The sequence below is a fragment of the Notolepis coatsorum genome (genome assembly GCF_963971535.1).
Source record: "Notolepis coatsorum genome assembly, chromosome: 3".
In the NCBI taxonomy this organism is placed as follows: Eukaryota; Metazoa; Chordata; class Actinopteri; order Aulopiformes; family Paralepididae; genus Notolepis; species Notolepis coatsorum.
In genome coordinates, this window is record NC_140167.1 from 20,154,788 (window position 1) to 20,169,269 (window position 14,482).

Consider the following 14,482-nt stretch of genomic DNA (forward strand, 5'->3'; position numbering starts at 1 on the left):
ATACAATACTGTGCAGTGTACTAATATACAATACTATATAGTGCAAGGCAGAAATGGGACGAGGTGCAATTTAGGTACAATTCACAGTAGGTGTACGAGTTGTAGTGCAAATCCTTTATCAATAAATATAAAGTGTAAAGTGTGTTTGTGTGATCTAAAGTGTGGAGAGTGGGTGCTGCAGTGTGTTGTTTGTTTGAGTGAGTGTGTGCGTGTGGGTGTGTGTGCTGTGTGCATTTGATGGTTGTTGCATAGTGTTTATTGTTCGTTTAGCAGCCTGATGGCCTGGGGATAGAAGCTTCTTCTGAGTCTTTCTGTGCTCGCCTTAAGACTCCGGTATCGCTTGCCTGACCGCAGCAGTTCAAAGAGGCAGTTGTTCGGGTGGCTCGGCTCGAGTCCTTAATAATTCTCTTAGCCTTCCCCTCTGGAGGGTGGGAAGCCCCCCTCCAATTGTGCGTTCGGCTGAACGTGTCACTCTTTGTAGTCTGCTACGGTCTTGTGCAGTGCTATTCCCAAACCAGGAGGTGATGTTGCCGGTCAGGATGCTCTCTATTGTACATGAGTAGAAGTTCCTAAGGATCTTCTGACTGACTTGGAACTTCCTTAGGCGCCTGAGGAAGTAGAGGCGTTGTCGTGCCTTCTTCACAACACTGTCAATGTGTGTGGTCCATGTCAAGTCCTCGGATATGTGGGCTCCGAGGTACTTGAAACTGTTCACTCTCTCAACCGGTGCCCCGTCGATGCTGAGGGGGCTGTAGTCATTGACCCCCGACCTCCTGAAGTCCACAATCATCTCTTTTGTTTTGCTGACGTTCAGGGAGAGGCAGTTCTCCTGACACCACTGTGACAGGTACCTCTACCTCTTCCTCCTATCTATCTTGTCATAAAAGCACAGAATAGAACATAAAGGAATAATATACATTCTCCTCTTTGTTTTCTTTCTCTCTTTCCATCTCCTCTCTCTCTCTCTCTCTCTCTCTCTCTCTCTCTCTCTCTCTCTCTCTCTCTCTCTCTCTCTGTACCTTCTCAGTCTTTCTCTCTCCCTATTCATTCAGGGTAAGGAGTGGGCAGCTTTATGAATGGTTTTGACCGGCAAATGTCACCTGTTGCAGTGTGCGCTTTATAAAGACCCAGTGGCTGTTTATAGACCCCTCACCTGGCCCAGCCCACCACCTGTGAGGGAGGGAGGGGGAGGGAGGGAGGGAGGGAGGGAAGGAAGGAAGGAAGGAAGGAAGGAAGGAAGGAAGGAAGGAAGGAAGGAAGGAAGGAAGGAAGGAAGGAAGGAAGGAAGGAAGGAAGGAAGGAAGGAAGGAAGGAAGGAAGGAAGGAAGGAAGGAAGGAGGGGAAGGGAGAGGGAGGTTGGGAGGGAGGGAGGGAGGGAGGGAGGGAGGGAGGGAAGGAAGGAAGGAAGGAAGGAAGGAAGGAAGGAAGGAAGGAAGGAAGGAAGGAAGGAAGGAAGGAAGGAAGGAAGGAAGGAAGGAAGGAAGGAAGGAAGGAGGGAGGGAGGGAGAGAGAGAGAGAACAGAGACAGAGAGAGACTGCTTCCAGACTGAGCTCTATTTTGGCCCTCTCTCTGACTCAAACCATGCCATGCTCACACCACAACCACTAAATCAAGACCATGCGCAGACAACCAACAACCAACAATTATAAATTGCTTTTGGTACATGCCTATTACATGCCTATTACATGCCTATTACATGGTAAATGGACTAGATGGACTGCATTTATGTAGTGCTTTTATCCAAAGCGCTTTACAATTTATGTCTCACATTCACACTGTGAGACAGTGGAGGCGACCATGCAAGGTGCTAACCTGTTAATAGGTAGCAGTTAGGGGTTAAGTGTCTTGCTCAAGGACACTTTGACACGCTGCCGGGAGGAGCCGGAACCTAACCAGGAACCTTCTGATTACCAGACGACTGCTCTACCCCCCTGAGCTGTGGTACCCATGCTTAGCCAGGAGTGTCCCTTTTTATGGTGTTTATTTTTTCATAGATATATCATACCTCGTTTTAAGACGATGGTAAATAAAAACCTTTATACAAAAAAAAAATACATGGCGGCTGACCGGCGCAGTGGGCAAGGCGCTCGCCACTAACGCAGGAGATGCTGTTATCGAGCCCAGCTCTCTGCGTTGCTACCGGCTTGGCCGGCCGTCATACTAACACAATTGGCAGTGTTAGAGGGTGGGAAAGCCGGTGGGTGGGGAGGATTGGACGTTGTGGACAGCGACTCCTACAGGTCGGTTGGGTGACGCCGGTACGGCGGAAACAGGAAGCATCGGGGGCAGCGTGAGCCTCCCACGCGTTACTCCTCGCCACTGAGAGTTCGAGCTGCTGCGGTGAAAAGATGCGACAGGCTGCCTCCTCGTGTACCGGAGGGGACACGTGATGCAAGGCTTCTATCCTCACTATACAACCGACCAGTGGGAGGCATAGTCTAGCAACGTTCAAGACAGGGGAGGGAAGAAATTGGATAATACGAAATTGGGATGGGAGAAAAATAGAAAATGGGGAGAAAAAGTGAAAAAAAAAATAAACATAAACTGATCATATTTTCGGAGGGCATTTTGTGAGTGGCAAGCGATGAGTTCTATTGACCTATTCCAAACCCCGCCCTCTTTTCTTGATCCTCCAATCACAACTGTTTCCTCCCTCGGAACAAACGGGCTGGGGCTGCTGTTGCCCTCTTTGAACCCGCGTGCCGCCGCTGCAGATCCAGTCACTGGTCCTCCCCGTGGGGGCTGTGTTGTTACAACAGCACCAAATACTGCAGGTAGAGGCTTAAGTGTCATAATTGTTTGATGTCCCTTGGTGTCTCTATAATTGTTTCATGTCCCCATAGAGGAAAATTAGTGTGTGTGTGTGTGCGTGTGCGTGCGTGTGTGTGTGTGTGTGTGTGTGTCATATAGAACTATAAGGTTCTTCAGGGAGACATTGAGGGAGAGGGAGAGGGGGGGGGGGTTGCGTAAGCTGTACGTAAGGGGCATGTGAGGGTTTATTTATGTCCTTCAGCCAATCGCGTTGGCCGGGTGAGATCAAAACCCATGACGTAATGTGATCCACTCCAGAACAGCGCGCAGAGCAGCAGACCCGTTCTTCGGTTTGCTTTCATCAAATGTGTTTTGTCTGCCTCCTCGGGTCTCGTTATTTTTAATCACAACCCAAAGCAGATCAGCAAGCTGGAGATATAACCGTAAAGATGTCGGTGCTGCTCAGAGAAGATCAGTGTTACGGAATATCCAGTCACACATTGGACCTCCATGGCGGTACAACAACTAGTAATAATATCTCAGTGTTTCACGTCAAACTCACTGACAGCGCGGCAAGAGCCATCGAGACGTTTCAAAACAACAACAGCAAGGTAGGTAGGCGACACGTTATAGTTCACACGGTTCGTCTCGATCATCACGTCCTAAAGTCGACACCGCTGCCTGCTCACCTGGAAGAAGAAGGGTTATTATTTATACGGCGTTTCTTTAGTAAACAATGCTGCGAGAAGGCGGGAGATCATCAGGGCTATTTCTGTTTCTGTGAGGTGAACTAAAGTTAACCAACGGCTCCCTGCTACTATCTCGCTGTGTCTCCTACTAGCCTTGTTATGATTTGAAATGGAAATATAAATCTTACATAATCCAGTGCGGAAATGTGTCTTTGCGAGGCTTGATCGTGGCAAGCTGGCATGTTATGAAATGTTATGATGAATTGAAAATGGGGGACCCTGATGTAAACATGACGAAAGTCTTTCTCTGGTCTGCATCCCCTTAACAATTGTGTGTATTGAGCCGTACTGTATTGTACCCATTCTGCAATATGTTAATACAATGTTCAATCAATCCATCAATGTTATGAATACTAGACTCGAGAACGCTATAGAGACGAAACGGAGAGGAAGAAAGAGCCAGACTGGCTGCTGGACATTTTTACTCTCTTTGCATCTCGTTACTTTCTTGCAAAACAAGGGTGCAGTTACAGTAGTGCCAGTTGATGTCAGTTATTAACTGCTTGCTGCTACCTGATTGAAATACAGTCAACCGTAGACAGAATAATTTAAATAAAATGAATAAATCAAATCAAATAAGAAAAAAACTATCAAGGTCAGATGAGAAGATGGAAAGAATCATTAGAACCTATTGAACACACAATGATTCAGAGCTGGAGACACTGCAGCAGCCAGGAAGAGAGAGAGAGAGAGAGAGAGAGAGAGAGAGAGAGAGAGAGAGAGAGAGGGGGAACTGAGCTGACAGCAGCACACATATACATCACTTCCCCATTCAGCAATTCCAAGAAAAGCAGATAGAAAACTGCTCAATGAAGATATATATATATATAAAAAGACCCATCCGTTTCAGATGAAGGCAGAAAACCACAGCCAACGTAACACTAGTTCCCCTCTGGCCTGTGGTTTAGATCCACCCTGTCACTATGACAGAAGGGAAAACACCTGCTTCTTACCCGAAGTCATCTCTCTCTCTCTCAATCACTCACACACACACGCGCACACACACACACACACACACACACACACACACACACACACACACACACACACACACACACACACACACACACACACACACACTGCTGTTGCTGCTGCTGTGCACATATCCAGTTTCTAGTCTTATCCTTAAGAGCAGAGCTCTATTCATAGCCCACCAACCTGATCACACAGCAAAAAAGCACCTCCACATGTAACACTGGGCCAAAGTCTACAGCGGGCCAGAGTCACCACTCGTGTTTACAGACAGAGAGCCAAATCAGCGGCATTTATTCAATGCTCCTGTTCTTTCTTGGGCTCCGGCTCTTAACTGTGTTGACGATTGGCTTTGACTGTATGGACTCGATGTCGAGCACTGTGTTGTGAATATGTTGTATACAGGCCTATGTGTTGTGAATATGTTGTATACAGGCCTATGTGTTGTGAATATGTTGTATACAGGCCTATGTGTTGTGAATATGTTGTATACAGGCCTATGTGTTGTGAATATGTTGTATACAGGCCTATGTGTTGTGAATATGTTGTATACAGGCCTATGTGTTGTGAATATGTTGTGAATATGTTGTATACAGGCCTATGTGTTGTGAATATGTTGTATACAGGCCTATGTGTTGTGAATATGTTGTGAATATGTTGTATACAGGCCTATGTGTTGTGAATATGTTGTATACAGGCCTATGTGTTGTGAATATGTTGTATACAGGCTAGTGTTGTGAATAGCTTGTATATAGGCCTATGTGTTGTGTATAGCTTGTACTGTATATACAGGCCTATGTGTTGTGAATATGTTGTATACAGGCCTATGTGTTGTGAATATGTTGTATACAGGCCTATGTGTTGTGAATATGTTGTACTGTATATACAGGCCTATGTGTTGTGAATAGCTTGTACTGTATATACAGGCCTATGTGTTGTGCAATATCTAATGTATTGTTAGGCGTATAACTGTGTAATTGCACTGTTGAGACCCATGTTGAGACCCATGTTGAGACCCATGTTGAGACCCATGTTGAGACCCATGTTGAGACCCATGTTGAGACCCATGTTGAGACCCATGTTGAGACCCATGTTGAGACCCATGTTGAGGCCCATGTTGAGACCCATGTTGAGACCCATGTTGAGACCCATGTTGAGACCCATGTTGAGGCCCATGTTGAGACCCATGTTGAGGCCCATGTTGAGACCCATGTTGAGACCCATGTTGAGGCCCATGTTGAGGCCCATGTTGAGACCCATGTTGAGACCCATGTTGAGACCCATGTTGAGACCCATGTTGAGGCCCATGTTGAGGCCCATGTTGAGACCCATGTTGAGACCCATGTTGAGACCCATGTTGACAGCCATGTTGAGGCCCATGTTGAGACCCATGTTGAGAGTTGAGACCCATGTTGAGACCCATGTTGAGACCCATGTTGAGGCCCATGTTGAGACCATGTTGAGACCCATGTTGAGGCCCATGTTGAGACCCATGTTGAGACCCATGTTGACACCCATGTTGGATGTTCCTATAGAGCTCTGCTACTCCAATTTTTAGATGGTCTTACAAGGAAAACAAATCCTTGTGTAGCCTATATCATTAACATCCAACATGCTGAACACACATCATGTGAAATGAACCCACATCACCCTCACAATGCACAATGGAAGTGTTTTACTATCCTCCTAGACTCATGTTACAACCATGCTTGATCCAACTAATTAATAGGTCATGATGTCTTCAAGCCTTTCACTGCCCCCCCCCACCCCCGGTTCCTCCACCCTACCCTTTATACTCACAAGGGTCATGTTGTAAATGTCTCCTTTTTCTCTCGTCTACTCCAGGCCAAGTCTAGCCATCCTGCCATCCGATTCAATGGAAACCAAGGGGTAATAATTAATAACCCACTCCCACTCTCTTGCTATGATTGGTTCCACCTCATACACATGTTGAGTGAGTCAAATTAAATTCTGTCTCTCTCTCTCTCTCTATCTCTTTTCTCTCTCTCTCTCTCTCTCTCTCTCTCTCTCTCTCTCTCTCTCTCTCTCTCTCTCTCTCTCTCTCTCTCTCTCTCTCTCTCTCTCTCTCTCTCTCTCTCCATAGAGAATCACGGTTCCTTGTGCAGAGAACAGCGATGAAGTGCGGACATTCACCTTTGGGCTGACTAATGTTGCCCGTGACAACCCACATGGAAGCTTCGACTGTGTCCAGCAGCTTAGCACAGGGTAACACACACACACACACACACACACACACACACACACACACACACATATATATAATTAACACACACACACACACATATACACGTATAATTAACACATACACATATAATTAACACACACACATATATAATTAACACACACACACACACACACACACACACACACACACACACACACACACACACACACACACATATATATATATATATATAATTAACACACACACACACACACACACATATATATATATATATATATATATATATATATATAATTAACACACACACACACACACACACACACACACATATATATATATATATATAATTAACACACACACACACACACACACATATAATTAACACATACACATATAATTAACCCACACACATATATAATTAACACACACACACACACACACACACACACACACATACACATATAATTAACACACATATACATATAATTAACACACATACACATATAATTAACACACACACATATAATTAACACACACACCTAGGCTATCAGTTTATCAAGTCCATTACAAGGAAGCACGTGTCTGAATTATTTTCCGACGGTTTAAAAACATCGAGCAGGATTGTTACCGGGGTGTCATGAGAGGATCCACTCAGAGCAGGGTATGTTACATTGAAATGTTGACGGGAACAAAATCAGTGAGGGCCAGTTACGACGCGTGGTCCCTTGAAGCCTAAAGATATCTGAATGGAATTGGGCTCATTGGAACCACACCCATCTCAGCCATACGACCACATCGTCTTTATCCTAGTTTCCTGCAGTTTAGAGTCAAATCCACACTTGTTTTGTACAAAGATGTGTTCAAGTAGCCTGGTTTACAACCTGTGACACTCTACGATTTGGAGCAAAAACTACTGGCAGCACAGAAACAAGAAACAAAGCGGGGCTCGCAACTCACTTTTGATGCTCCAAGGTGTTTTAATTGTGACAAAAAAAATAGCTGATACAGTTTATCAAGTCCATTACAAGGAAGCACGTGTCTGAATTATTTTCCGACGGTTTAAAAACATCGAGCAGGATTGTTACCGGGGTGTCATGAGAGGATCCACTCAGAGCAGGGTGTCATGAGAGGATCCACTCAGAGCAGGGTGTCATGAGAGGATCCACTCAGAGCAGGGTGTCATGAGAGGATCCACTCAGAGCAGGGTGTCATGAGAGGATCCACTCAGAGCAGGGTGTCATGAGAGGATCCACTCAGAGCAGGGTGTCATGAGAGGATCCACTCAGAGCAGGGTGTCATGAGAGGAGCAGGGTGTCATGAGAGGATCCACTCAGAGCAGGGTGTCATGAGAGGATCCACTCAGAGCAGGGTGTCATGAGAGGATCCACTCAGAGCAGGGTGTCATGAGAGGATCCACTCAGAGCAGGGTGTCATGAGAGGATCCACTCAGAGCAGGGTGTCATGAGAGGAGCAGGGTGTCATGAGAGGATCCACTGAGAGCAGGGTGTCATGAGAGGATCCACTCAGAGCAGGGTGTCATGAGAGGATCCAGGGTGTCATGAGAGGATCCACTGAGAGCAGGGTGTCATGAGAGGATCCACTCAGAGCAGGGTGTTATGAAAGGATCCACTCAGAGCAGGGTGTCATGAGAGGATCCACTCAGAGCAGGGTGTCATGAGAGGATCCACTGAGAGCAGGGTGTCATGAGAGGATCCACTCAGAGCAGGGTGTCATGAGAGGATCCACTGAGAGCAGGGTGTCATGAGAGGATCCACTCAGAGCAGGGTGTCATGAGAGGATCCACTCAGAGCAGGGTGTCATGAGAGGATCCACTCAGAGCAGGGTGTCATGAGAGGATCCACTCAGAGCAGGGTGTCATGAGAGGATCCACTCAGAGCAGGGTGTCATGAGAGGATCCACTCAGAGCAGGGTGTCATGAGAGGATCCACTCAGAGCAGGGTGTCATGAGAGGATCCACTGAGAGCAGGGTGTCATGAGAGGATCCACTCAGAGCAGGGTGTCATGAGAGGATCCACTCAGAGCAGGGTGTCATGAGAGGATCCACTCAGAGCAGGGTGTCATGAGAGGATCCACTCAGAGCAGGGTGTCATGAGAGGATCCACTCAGAGCAGGGTGTCATGAGAGGATCCACTCAGAGCAGGGTGTCATGAGAGGATCCACTCAGAGCAGGGTGTCATGAGAGGATCCACTCAGAGCAGGGTGTCATGAGAGGATCCACTCAGAGCAGGGTGTCATGAGAGGATCCACTCAGAGCAGGGAGTCATGAGAGGATCCACTCAGAGCAGGGAGTCATGAGAGGATCCACTCAGAGCAGGGTGTCATGAGAGGATCCACTCAGAGCAGGGTGTCATGAGAGGATCCACTCAGAGCAGGGTGTCATGAGAGGATCCACTCAGAGCAGGGTGTCATGAGAGGATCCACTCAGAGCAGGGTGTCAAGAGAGGATCCACTCAGAGCAGGGTGTCATGAGAGGAGCAGGGTGTCATGAGAGGAGCAGGGTGTCATCATGAGAGGAGCAGGGTGTCATCATGAGAGGAGCAGGGTGTCATGAGAGGAGCAGGGTGTCATCATGAGAGGAGCAGGGTGTCATCATGAGAGGAGCAGGGTGTCATCATGAGAGGAGCAGGGTGTCATGAGAGGAGCAGGGTGTCATGAGAGGAGCAGGGTGTCATCATGAGAGGAGCAGGGTGTCATGAGAGGAGCAGGGTGTCATCATGAGAGGAGCAGGGTGTCATGAGAGGAGCAGGGTGTCATCATGAGAGGAGCAGGGTGTCATCATGAGAGGAGCAGGGTGTCATGAGAGGAGCAGGGTGTCATCATGAGAGGAGCAGGGTGTCATCATGAGAGGAGCAGGGTGTCATCATGAGAGGAGCAGGGTGTCATCATGAGAGGAGCAGGGTGTCATCATGAGAGGAGCAGGGTGTCATCATGAGAGGAGCAGGGTGTCATCATGAGAGGAGCAGGGTGTCATGAGAGGAGCAGGGTGTCATCATGAGAGGAGCAGGGTGTCATCATGAGAGGAGCAGGGTGTCATCATGAGAGTAGCAGGGTGTCATCATGAGAGGAGCAGGGTGTCATCATGAGAGGAGCAGGGTGTCATGAGAGGAGCAGGGTGTCATCATGAGAGTAGCAGGGTGTCATCATGAGAGGAGCAGGGTGTCATGAGAGGAGCAGGGTGTCATCATGAGAGGAGCAGGGTGTCATCATGAGAGGAGCAGGGTGTCATCATGAGAGGAGCAGGGTGTCATCATGAGAGGAGCAGGGTGTCATGAGAGGAGCAGGGTGTCATCATGAGAGGAGCAGGGTGTCATGAGAGGAGCAGGGTGTCATCATGAGAGGAGCAGGGTGTCATGAGAGGAGCAGGGTGTCATGAGAGGAGCAGGGTGTCATGAGAGGAGCAGGGTGTCATCATGAGAGGAGCAGGGTGTCATCATGAGAGGAGCAGGGTGTCATGAGAGGAGCAGGGTGTCATGAGAGGAGCAGGGTGTCATGAGAGGAGCAGGGTGTCATCATGAGAGGAGCAGGGTGTCATGAGAGGAGCAGGGTGTCATCATGAGAGGAGCAGGGTGTCATCATGAGAGGAGCAGGGTGTCATCATGAGAGGAGCAGGGTGTCATCATGAGAGGAGCAGGGTGTCATGAGAGGAGCAGGGTGTCATCATGAGAGGAGCAGGGTGTCATGAGAGGAGCAGGGTGTCATCATGAGAGGAGCAGGGTGTCATGAGAGGAGCAGGGTGTCATCATGAGAGGAGCAGGGTGTCATCATGAGAGGAGCAGGGTGTCATCATGAGAGGAGCAGGGTGTCATCATGAGAGGAGCAGGGTGTCATCATGAGAGGAGCAGGGTGTCATCATGAGAGGAGCAGGGTGTCATGAGAGGTAGGGAGGGGTACCGAATTCGGTTCTTTTGAGGTACCGAACCGAAACACATCGGTACTACCGAGTATCGATTCAAGTGAGATACCGAAAATAAAAAAAAATAAAAACGTTTTCTTTTAATTTTTTTTTATTCATTTCTTTACATTTTTTTTTTACCTTTTTTCTTTTCATGTCAACGTTCACACGCACAATAATGCTTACCTAGGATTTGACTTGATTCAACAACAAAGCAGTCGGAGCAATGACAAGCCGAAAACGGTCGAAATTGTAGTTATTTGAAGTTAGGATTTTTTTTTTTACGACTGAGGTAGGTAAATAATTTTTTTAAGACTAAAGTACCGAAAAAAGGTACCGTTGGGTACCGGTATCGATTCACAGGTACCGGTACCGGTACCGTATCGGTTCAAATGTGAAAGGTACCCATCCCTAATGAGAGGATCCACGCAGAGCAGGGCCTCCTGCCACTCGAGGCGGCTTCCACATCAAAGCACAATGTCAGCAGAACAGGCACCTGTCTGCAGGGAAGGAGCTGCTCCACTGACTGACCCCGTGCTGCGCTGTGGTTTGAAATGAAACGAGAGCGTTCTGCCCAGCAGTGAACTCTCTCTCACCACAACACCGCTGCAGGGCCTGCCGACGTCACTCAGCGGTGGGCTCGTTTTTGATCGCCTGGTGTCAGTCGGAGGAAAAGAGGAATCTGATTGGCCGAGTTGTAGGCTTTAAAAATATTTTTTTATTTAGGGGTAGAGGAAATACAATATCAACCGCAATCTTCTAGGCTAAGTTAGGCCACAATATTGTTGTTGGCCCTCTAATGCAGTGATACACAACATTGTTGTTGGCCCTCTAATGCAGTGATACACAACAATGTTGTTGGCCCTCTAATGCAGTGATACACAACAATGTTGTTGGCCCTCTAATGCAGTGATACACAACATTGTTGTTGGCCCTCTAATGCAGTGATACACAACATTGTTGTTGGCCCTCTAATGCAGTGATACACAACATTGTTGTTGGCCCTCTAATGCAGTGCTACACAACATTGTTGTTGGCCCTCTAATGCAGTGATACACAACACTGTTGTTGGCCCTCTAATGCAGTGATACACAACATTGTTGTTGGCCCTCTAATGCAGTGATACACAACATTGTTTTGGCCCTCTAATGCAGTGATACACAACATTGTTTTGGCCCTCTAATGCAGTGACATAACAACATTGTTTTGGCCCTCTAATGCAGTGATACACAACATTGTTGTTGGCACTCTAATGCAGTGATACACAACATTGTGTTGGCCCTCTAATGCAGGCACACAACATTGTTGTTGGCCCTCTAATGCAGTGACATAACATGTTGTTGGCCCTCTAATGCAGTGATACACAATGTTGTTGTTGGCCCTCTAATGCAGTGATACACAACATTGTTGTTGGCCCTCTAATGCAGTGATACACAATGTTGTTGTTGGCCCTCTAATCAATGCATGAAGACGAGCATATACCAGGCATCTGATTTCACCAGCCTTTTACCAGCTTACTGGGAACGTGACGAAATCTTGCTTCAAAGTCGATTGAAATGTTGACGGGAACTAAATCCGTGAGGGCCAGTTACGACGCGTGGTCCCTTGAAGCCTAAAGATATCTGAATGGAATTGGGCTCATTGGAACCACACCCATCTCAGCCATACGACCACATCGTCTTTATCCTAGTTTCCTGCAGTTTAGAGTCAAATCCACACTTGTTTTGTACAAAGATGTGTTCAAGTAGCCTGGTTTACAACCTGTGACGCTCAAAACCACTCTACGATTTGGAGCTAAAACAACTGGCAGCACAGAAACAAGAAACAAAGCGGGGCTCGCAACTCACTTTTGATGCTCCAAGGTGTTTTAATTGTGACAAAAAAAATAGCAGATACAACGTTTCGACCCTTCCGGTCTTTTTCAAGTATGAACAGAAAATTGCATCTTTTTTTATACAGCACAGAAACAAGCACACAGATACACGTCACTAATACCCTCCTCCCCCTGGCACCACCCCTGCTCTTGATGGGACATGTGACAAAACACACTCGCACACGCACACAAAAATAGATCACGCAAATCACTGGCTTTACTCACCTCCACTCCCTCTCCCTCTCCCCGCCCCTTCCCTTCCCCCAGTGCCCCGGAGGAGGAGTTGTCCTGCGTGGGGGTGATTCGGGAGAAGATGACGGTGAACGCCACGGACGAGTCTTACCACCAGGCGCGTCGGAGCGTGGCCCAGGCGGAGAAGGAGACGCGCAGCAGGGCGGCCATCGTCATCAAGCAAGGGGGGCGCGTCCAGGGTAGGCAAACGCACGCGGTATACGTGTACACACTGTAAAAACAACTGGGATTGGGGTTAATTAATATTGATTCGATAATTATTAGTAACCTCCTATGCATAATAGAAAAGACTATGTGCCGTTTGAAATCGAATTGAACCATTTATGAATTGCATTTTTACACCGTTTTTGTTGAAAATAAAATGAGCTGATAGTTTAAAAGTGACCAGACGACGCTCAGTTTTTACAGTGTACGTAGAAACGAGTGGAAGAAGGAATTGAGCTGCAACGTCCTTGTTTTCTCCAAGAGGTCAGGTTCACGATCGGGGAATGTCTCTTTGCTTTACTCATTGAGGCGCACGCGTTGTTGACATGATACGAGGTGTTTCCACTCTGTTGGCTTGTGCGTGTGTGGTCATGAAATGAGCTCCTGCATTGGGGGCGTGATGGGATACGTTTATCTGTGTTTCCCCCGAGGAAGATTTACTGAGTATGTGCTAGGGTTGCCACGGTGATGTGGAATTTCCCATGACTAATAAACACTGGTATTACAACACCAACATTTAACAAAATGACGCTCAATAACTGTAGAGCTTCTTTTTTTTATCCACTTTTTCTCCTTATTTTTCTATTTTTCTGCCATCCCAATTTCGTATTGCCAATTCTCCCCTTCAATTCTCCCCTCCCCTGTCTTGAACGTTGCTAGACTATGCCTCCTACTGGTCGGCTGTAGTGAGGATAGAAGCCTTGCATCACGTGTCCCCTCCGGTACACGAGGAGGCAGCCTGTCGCATCTTTTCACCAGACAGCGCGGACTCTCAGTGGCGAGGAGTAACGCGTGGGAGGCTCACGCTGCCCCCGATACTTCCTGTCTCTGCTGTACAGGCGTCACCCAACCGACCTATAGTAGGAGTCGCTGTCCACAACGTCCAATCCCCACCCATCGACTTTCCACCCGCTACTTCTGCCAATTGAGATAGCATGATGACTGGCCCAAGCCGCAGGCAATGCTGACTCCGGGAGTCGAGACCGGAGTCTCTTGCATTGGTGACGAGCGCAATCTCCGCTACGCCACCTAATAACTGTAGAGCTTTGATCTTTAACGTTATACGGCTACATTGATCCCCTGTGTCGGTCCGTCTACATCTGTTTTTAAATAATTTTCAATGATTAGTATCCATTTGTTAGACAGACAGAGTTGACGTTAGGTTCTATTTAAAAAATAAACCAACGGACAGTAATACCTTCCGTCACTTTTCTATCTGTTCTTTGATGGACGGACCAATGTAGCTGCAGCCTTATTTAGCGGATCGCGCAAACATACTTTTGCTGGTCTGGACTGGTCCTCTGAGCTCCTCTCCTGTTGAGCTTTCACTCGTTTAATCAGAAATATCTCCAAATCCTCCGCTATGGTTGTGTAACAAGTCACCTCTAGAGCTTCTTTCTCTCCTTCACGTGAAGCTAAAACTAAAACTAAGTGAAAGTGAAACCTAAAAATAGCTGTGGTCCCCATGATCAGTTTATAATGATCTGATTTACACGCTTGATAACACGTTTAGTATTTTACAAATGAGTACATTTCTTATTTGAATGTAGGCACTGATATG

General features: G+C 47.2%; 1 protein-coding gene across 1 annotated transcript in view; it reads left to right on the forward strand.

Annotated features, from left to right (window-relative positions):
* The first annotated feature begins 3,175 nt into the window (after window positions 1-3,175).
* The window catches only part of LOC311225712 (RNA polymerase II elongation factor ELL-like), a 42,932-nt gene continuing 31,625 nt past the window's right edge, over window positions 3,176-14,482 (forward strand). Inside the window, exons 1-4 of the mRNA XM_084311107.1 lie at window positions 3,176-3,363; window positions 6,319-6,363; window positions 6,578-6,699; window positions 12,733-12,896. Of these exons, the coding sequence (XP_084167233.1) occupies window positions 3,202-3,363; window positions 6,319-6,363; window positions 6,578-6,699; window positions 12,733-12,896 (493 nt within the window). The 5' untranslated portion in view covers window positions 3,176-3,201. The remainder of the gene's footprint in view (window positions 3,364-6,318; window positions 6,364-6,577; window positions 6,700-12,732; window positions 12,897-14,482) is intronic.